This window comes from Cucumis sativus, chromosome 1 (genome assembly GCF_000004075.3).
Source record: "Cucumis sativus cultivar 9930 chromosome 1, Cucumber_9930_V3, whole genome shotgun sequence".
Classification (NCBI taxonomy): Eukaryota; Viridiplantae; Streptophyta; class Magnoliopsida; order Cucurbitales; family Cucurbitaceae; genus Cucumis; species Cucumis sativus.
The window spans coordinates 10,779,568-10,788,248 of NC_026655.2; the positions used below are offsets into that span (position 1 = coordinate 10,779,568).

The 8,681-nt window shown below is 34.0% G+C and overlaps 2 protein-coding genes across 2 annotated transcripts; both read right to left on the reverse strand.

Annotated features, from left to right (window-relative positions):
* LOC101211890 (transcription repressor OFP6) lies at positions 1–516 on the reverse strand. The gene has a single exon (XM_004139543.3). The coding sequence runs from the start codon at positions 514–516 to the stop codon at positions 1–3; it is 516 nt and encodes a 171-aa protein (XP_004139591.1).
* A 5,046-nt stretch (positions 517–5,562) lies between these two features.
* LOC101210423 (probable CCR4-associated factor 1 homolog 11) lies at positions 5,563–6,562 on the reverse strand. The gene is given in 2 exon segments (XM_004139457.3): positions 5,563–6,016; positions 6,019–6,562. Coding segments are annotated over 2 exon segments (834 nt in total). The 5' UTR covers positions 6,463–6,562; the 3' UTR covers positions 5,563–5,626.
* Positions 6,563–8,681: the final 2,119 nt, after the last annotated feature.

Sequence of the window (8,681 nt, forward strand, 5' to 3'; positions counted from 1 at the left end):
TCAACCTTCACCGCCGGACCGCCTTTTCCAGTCCGTATTATTAGACATATTCCAAAGACGGTGGGACGATTCAAACTCATTTGAAATTTGAGTGAACGCTTTCACGATTATTTCGTGGTGGTAAGGAGAATTGAGATGGAGGAAGCAATTCAGAAGCTCTTGAAGGCCGTTGGGAGAGTAAATTCTCTTCTCCACTATCATCTCAACCATCGATCCCCGAAAATCCTCGTATGGGTCGTCGGAATCCTTCTCGACCGCGATGCTGTCGCCGATGAGAATAGCCACCGGGCTTTGGGTTCCCGTGGATTTGGAAGCGGAGCTGGTGTAGTCTTCGTCGAGAGAGAAGGTGCCGTTCTGATCAGTGCTGGAGCTTGAAGAGGAGCGTCTGACGATGGTGGTGGGGGGTTTCTTGTCAGGTTGGACGATGTCAGAGAGTTTTGGCTTTTGACAGCCGCCACAGCCGGCGGTGGAGGAGAAAATGGTTGTAAAAAACTTGTTCTTCCGGATGTTAGACATAATTGAGAGAGCGTTTTGGTGTGTGGGTTAGGCTTTTGTAGTTGAGTGAGATGTGGCCTTCAAAGTTGTATACATTCAAATTCGTGTCGTATAAAAAAATTTAAAGGTTGTAGACATTGGCGTACCCTCGACTGCACTAAAACTTTTTCCTTTTTTCTTTTTTCTTTTTTCTTTCTTTTTTTTTTAAAAAATTAATTGTAATAATCAAAGTCAATACTCTTTTCTTTCCCTCTCTTCCTTATCTTAACTTTGTACATAAAATTCAAATAAATGAAGTGTTTTGGACTATGGGTATGGATAGATCATCTTAAGATCTGAGGTAGGAGAGATTAGGAGTGTGGGAGTGAGTTAGAGATGAAGAAAAAATTATAAAACACACTACAATATGTTCATTTAAAAAGTTATATCTAATTTTCTTTTTCATAATACACAACTTATTTTGATGCTAGAGGTTGGGTATTTCATTTGGTTTACGAATAGTTTCCTTTTGAGATTAGAAGAAGGTAAGTGAGACCTTGTTAAAGTAGCTAGTTGGTATTGAGGAGGAGGAGAAGAGGGGTTAAAAAATTGGATGGTTGGGAACTCTATTACTATAATATTGTAAGTAAAATGGACATTCAGCACTATAATTAAGAAACAATTAAGTAATCAAATTTAATAAATGCATAGTTGCATCCTCTTTTTAACCTTTTTCTATTCTACCCATATAAAAGAAAAATATTATCATATAAAAGTTGGCAAATATTAATTAAAATTATAATGAAACCTCTTACCAGTATCATTACAAATATGATTTTGACATTTTTCTAAACATATCATGACACCGACTCTCCACTCAACACAAAAATTTTCATTTAAATTTAGGTTAGAGATCGATATTATTGTTTTAATTTTTATATAATAATAATATTAAATATTATTATTATAATAAGTCTTAGAGAGTTATTTCTCCCCCTTATCTTTAATGCTTTAGATTATGTTTGCCCTTAATGTATTATTTTGCATTTAACATTTCTATTTTTTCTTCCAAATTTAAATTTATTTAGTTTAGGGTTTTTGATGCATAGAGATGTGCATGGACATAGGCAACGTAGGATCCAGGATGTCATTTCCTGCGTCCCACTCTCTTGTTTCACTCTCCATCTCTATCGACATTTTCGTTGGATCAAGTTCGACATTTTTTGTCGAAATTTTCTTCCGTCAATTGTTTTTAGAAAAGCAAATAATTTAAATTATTAATGTTGGTAAATATTAATCAAATAACTGACTCTATTGTTAAATTGTTCAATATGGTTAGTTCTACGTGATAATTTAAATTTAAAGACAAATTACTCACCCTTTCAAAAAATGTTAATCAAATTATTCACATGTATAATCTAAATTTAAATATTAAACTTAAACATATTCATTTATTTTGACCAATAAACAACTGAAGTTGAAATTTAAATGAGTTTTCTTTAAAAAAAAAAAAATTACAAATTATTTATATTGGATAAGACAAAAACACTAGAAGACAAATTAAATTAATTTAATACCTTTGATTTTTGTGTATGAAATATGTAAATATTTGGTCAAATATGGACGAATTCTCGCATTTAAATGTAATATTTATAAAATAATAATAATAACATAAGATTAAAGATTAGAAAATGTAACATTAAATAGTTATAGTAATTAAATAAATAAATAGAGGGTAAGGAAGAATACATTGGTAACCCATCCCCATTTAGGTTAGTGAGAACTTTCTTTTCCACTCCCTCCCCCTTTTCTCGCTTAAGGGGGGACCCATCCCATTTTCATGAAAAAATTGGACATCTTAATTCTTAAAGATATGATAACCTTTTACCAAAATAGATTTATTTTTTGGGACATTTTCATAAATAATATAATAAAAATATATATTTATAAAATATAGCAAAATTTTATATCTATCACTATTATGCATTATAGACTTCACGATGTATTAGTAATAAGGAATAAATAAATGGATTTTTAATTTAAAAATATAATATATATTATTATTCATCACTAGACCATGTCTTGCTTGATCATACAGATGGCAGTGGCAGCAGCAGCAACAACAACAACAACATGCATATAAAGATATCAAGGTGGAATTCTCCAATTTTGAATAAAATAATAATAGGTTATTTTTAGAAGATGACGATTTTTTTCGCTCGACCACCCCATTTTGTTGGAGTGTAGTCGCATGAGTTTTGGTGAACAATTGCCTTGGAGGCTAGGAATTCGCTAAGGTTATGGTTTTGGAATTCCCTACCATTATCACTCCCAAGAATTGCATTTTTTTGTATGGAATTGTGTTTCAATGGTGTGATAAAAGTTTTGAAAAATAGATGAAATCTCATATTTATCGGTGATAAGGTAGACCCAGATCAGACGGGTATGATCATCAATGAAAGTTACAAACCACCATTTTTCCGATGAGGTGGTGACATTGGAAGTACCCCAAATGTCACTATGGATTAGGGTAAACGATTGTGTAGGTTTATATGGTTGTCAGAAAAATGAAACTCGGTGTTGTTTTGCCCAGATACACACATCACAAGATAAAGAGGAGACATCAAGTTTAGAAAAAAGATGGGAAACAAATATTGCATATATATGTAAAGTTTGGGTGGCCTAACCGAAAATGCCACAACATACAATCATGCTTAGAAGTGCTAAAGTAGGAAGACAATGAACTAGTCCTAGACAAACTGCTACTGGAGGTATCATTATCAAGAATGTAAAGTCCTCCACTATGATGCCAAACAATGTCAATCATCATTTCCAAGCTCATGTCTTGAAAACAAACAGATTTAGGTAAGAAGATAGCTTTACAATGCATCTCACTAGTGATCCTGCTTATACATAGCAAATTATAAGACAATTTAGGCTCATGCAAAACATTTTGGACAATAAAACCATCAAAGGGAGCTATTTGTCCTTTGCCAGTGATAGGGGCTAGAGAGCTGTCGACTATCCAGATTTTTTCATAATCGACACACGGGCTGGGGCATAAGAGATAAAATGCTCTGAAGAATCTGTCAAGTGATCTGTAGCTCGTGAGTCTAAAATCCAGAGATTTTTCCCATCAACGCTAATAAGCCCACAAGACCGAGGCATACTTGACTGAGCAATAACACCCAAAGTAGGAGTCTTGGTCTAATTTGATTGAGAAGTCTGGCAGGGGTAGTCTCACTAATGTGGACATGTCCTAAGGTATGTTTCTCATTTATGGCAAGGGTAGTTAGTGCACCCATGAAAATACTTTAGAAACATGGATATCAGAATCATCATTTCAAAATTAGTAAACATTTTACTAAAAAGGCTCAAAATTATGAAAATACTTTGTAGAAAACACTCACTATACTAAATAACTTAAACTCGAAATGTTCTTCTTCTTTTTTTCGAGTAGACACTTTGACAACACTTCAGCCCTTGAGCTTCCTCTTCAATTTTGCTCAACCTCTATTTATACTACTCCTTAAACAAGCTTAGTCATTTTTAAACTCTTCCCAGCACACCAACTCCTACCCTTAGTGATGCACGTGTAAGCTTTAGGTTATACTTAATTAATCATGCTTAACTTAATCTCTACACGTGGTCCATTAAATAAACTTAGAAGATTTTTAGGAAGTGTCATTACTTCTTCTCGCCTAATCTTATTCGTCTTGCATAGTACCTTAATCGCATAGTAACACTCAAACACCTAGAAGTCCTATCGCGTAACCTTCCCTTAACGCGTACCTAACTTAAGTGCTAACTTCAATTCTTGTCGTGCAATCTTGTTGCTTCGCCAAACCTCAACTTTCCTTATTCTCTTATCATTCAAAACGCCCAATTTTACACGTAACAAAATTTTAACCTTCTAACTTAGGTACGAGTCATACATACATGAAGTACTCCGAGAGGTAGATTGGGAGAATGCCGAAAGAGATGGTGAAATGAGAAGTCGACGACGATGAACACTGAGAAGGAGAAGTCGAGACGAGAGGGAGAGGGTAACACCAATGACGACCTGGATGAGAAGCTAAGACGAGAGGAGAATGAAGATGGTAAAGTAGAGAGACATGAAGTGAGGCGACGTGAAAGAGTGAGACTGCTTTAGAAGTGACCTAAATTTACTTTTAATAAATTAATAATGTATAATATAATATAAATATAAATATACATATATATATATATATATCATTAATTAAGATTGGATTGGGTTGTACCAAAATTTTCAACTCGCAACTCGAGACCCAACCCAACTCGAAAAAAACAAAATTTCTAAACACAACTAAACCCCAACCCTTATAATATGGATTGTGTAGTGTAGATTGTCAGATTATTTTTATACACGTAGGTGCCTATTTAAGTTCGGTTTGGTCAAACCAAAAACTTTATAACCAAAAATTATTGACTGAACACACTAGATCACTATATTTTCCACGGAATCATGTGGATACTTAATACAACTAAGCTAATAATCGCCACTGAAACTTCTACCTAGTACTAAAATTTAAAATTTAAACTCATGATAGCCATACAAATAGGTCCAAGAGTTGCATTTTTGGAAGGATGTGGATGGGAAGATTTTGGAGGATGAACTCAGTCATTTACTTGGAGAGATAATAACGAAACTCTGGCCAGATAAAAACGTAGATTTTAATGGAAAAAAAGGATAATTATGATTTAAGAATATAAAAGATAAAAGAAAAACAATTTAGATACAAATTTTTAAAAAATAAAGTTAAATCACAGAAAAGGAAAATTTGAAAATAGAGAAATTCAAATCTGTGTATGTTAATTGGAAGGGATGAAAATGTTGGAAGATATTTCATAATAGGTAACTTAGATAGAGATTTAGGAAGATGAGTGTTTGGATGCACCATTGTCTTGAAGCCATAAGGGTTATCAAACGGAGGCTATAATATTTACTTATTATACATTATAGTAATGTAGTTATATTTTGAGTAATATTGACTCCAAAATGACCTGCATCTATAGCTTCATTCCATAGACTTTACCTTTCAAGAAATTAAATAAAAGAAGTGGAAATTAGTAATTAATAATAAATGGGTATATAGTATTTAAATTAAATTTATTTAAGGTACAATTTAGATTAGAAGACCTCTAATCCGTACAAAACCCCAGCATGTTTGTGCATTTCAGTCTGTACAAAAAAGGTATCTCTCATCTTTTGAAAGGCATGCCACGTTAGCAAGCTATCTGAGCCGGCTTGATGGCACTTTCCAACCGCCCGGTTCACATTCATAGTTTTCGCAATCCGGTCCAAACCGCCGTATAGACTCTGGCAGAAGCGCATCAAGTACTTCATGTCGTACACGTTATCGCCGAAGAAGAGCCTAACAACGCCGAGGAACTGTTCTAAATCTTTTGGAAGTTTTTGGTGGGTTAAAATCTTAACCAAATACCCAAAATCATAGGCACTGTGAAACGTCACCCAACTGACCGAGTCGTTACAGACGAGTCCCGATGACATCATCAACTCTCGGCGAAGCGGGAGGAATCGATCCCTTCTTCTCGATTCCGGTCGAAGTCGATGCCCTGACGGCGTAGAAGCTCGATGGAGTTCGGAGCGTGGAGGTCACGCGCCACGTCAAAGTCCTTAAAGTTGAACTCCCAGATAAATCGGGTGTCGCCGGTGCCGAGATCTGGCAAGTTTCCGTCAGAATCGGAGAGAGTGATTCCGATCTGGATGAGATGGAGGAGGTCGACGTTGGATTTGAGGAATTGGTAGTGATGGGAGGGGTGATTTGGAGATTTGGGTATGTCTTGTTGGGGGAAAATGACTCCGGGGAACTCCGTGTCCATTGAAACGCAAGGGAATTGGTCGATGAGATCGCGGATCAAACGAAATTCGGATTCGAGATTGGAAGCCCAAACTTCACGAATTTGGATGGATTTGTGGTTGGTGTTGAGATCGTGGATAAGCATGGTGTAAAAGTTAAATAAAATAAAAAAAATAAAAACTAAAATAAGATGGGATTGAAGTAGTGAGGGATTTGGATGGAAAAGAAGAAGAAAGGAGAGATTAATATAGAGAATGGAAAAGGAAAAGGAATATAAAAGGAAAGTGGGAGGATCGAGAGAGTAGTAAAGTTCAGAGTATTTGATTCAACGCGTTTTTTTCATTAGTCCTTGACTCACAAAGTAAGCGAGTCGACTCGGTCTAATTTGGGTTCTGCCTAAAACGTTTTTTCTTTAATTGAAAATATTTATAAATGAATAGTGACGTGTATTTCGGAGTAAGTGGATGGGTATCAAATTTAGGTTGTGGGCCCTACTTTTTCTCTTACGTTTTTATTTTCTTTTTCTTTTTTTTTTTCTTTTTCTTTATTTGTTTTCTAATTAATAATAAATTAACCATTTTCAACCGCTACCATTTCCGTCTAGGTGAATCCCATTACCTTATTTTAAACATTATATTAATACTTTTACTTTTACTCTTTTTTTTTATTATTGAAAAAAAAAACTACAAAACACATCTACCTATCATTCTATCCCATCTAAACGATATTGTATCCATGTATTCAATCTAAATCATCTTATATATTGTACCTACTCTAAATGATCTTAAACCATTGTAATCAATCTAAATGATCTCACTCAAAACGATCTTGCACCAAATCTAAATGATTTATTAGTGTGATAGTTGTCTCTATCTGTCTATCTTACACAATTGATCATTTAGATAATGTACCAATATCGTTTAGATCTTATACCGAGAAGAAAAAAAGAAGATGAGAGATGAAGGAAGAAATTCTAAAAGAGAAAATAAAGAAATTGCAATAAAAAAAAATGGAAAGAGAAGTAATAATATGAAGAGGAGAATAATAAATGACAAAGAAGAAAAAAAGAGTGAAGTGAAGAATGGTCTCATAATATTCAAAAACAACGAAAGACAAGTACGAGAGTTATTAACTATCCTTCCTTCCCGCCCATTTGATTTATTCAATTTCTTAAAGTTTTCTTCATTCTCTTCTATCGTTTTTGTTTTTCTTTTTGTTTTCTAGATTTTCAGGAGCTTTGCTTCTTCTATTTCAACTACTATTTGTCGTGAGAGGTAGAAAGATGTTGGTCATAGACAAATCTCCAATCGATACTTGGAAATTCCTCTCTACTCAATTGCAGTATCTTAATCAATGATCAACTTTTTCTTTACTATGTTTTCTAACCACAATGTTTTTTATGGATATTATGTCACACCCCACTCCACATGCGTCCTAACCTTGTAATATGGCACACGATGTGACTTGAGTAGTCTCGACGCTTTAAGAGAAACATCAGAACGCTCAACTTAAATTCTTGAACTTTAAATTAATCGCGCCTGGTTCCAATTTAACCAATGAAAACTTGATACTTTAGCATAAAGGCGATAGAAAAAAATACGATGCGAGATACCAATAACATGGTCTTCTTTTATTTCTTAGCAAAACACATTCAAAGTATACATGTTACAGTACAGTTTCTTAAATACATAAACTATGAAGCCGAACTTAGAACGTTTTGCTTAGCTTCAACGTGTAGCAACCCGTCTTCCTTGTTCAAACTTAACCTTAACACCCGGTGACTTAGGAGAGGGAAAATTTAAAACATATAAGTCAAAACTTAGTAAGTGTGTGATATTTTGAAAACCTTTTTAGCATACAACATATGAAATCATTTTCGTAAACATGACTTTTATTGCCTCATTTTATAAAACATAAATCAAACATTAGTCTTTCATATTCCTTTCGCCAAGAACATGAATCATTCCCACGCATAGACACAACTGTGATGTCATTTTCATCAATAACATCTCTTGGAGAATTTTCTGGTTTATTTCTCGTTGCTCAGACATCTAAGATCAATATGCCCCTTTTACAGATTGGCTAACTTTAATTCATCATGTCGTCCTTTTCTACATGACTGCCTTTACTTCTTATGTGCACATAACAATTAGCTTCATTGATAGGAATAAGACTAATGGTTTACAAACAAACATAGCAAGCAAAATAATCGTTAAACATAATACAAGCTTTCTTTCGAAACCATTTCTTTTATAAACATTAACCTGCGAGCATTTATTACATATCAACAAGGAATTTAGAAGAAAGCTTTAAAATCTTTAAACAATTTTGGAAAATCACTAGCTCACGACACTAAATTCTTTC

Coding starts and splice junctions, on each gene's coding strand:
- LOC101211890 (XM_004139543.3), bottom strand. CDS start 516: ATGTCTAACATCCGGAAGAACAAGTTTTTTACAACCATTTTCTCCTCC.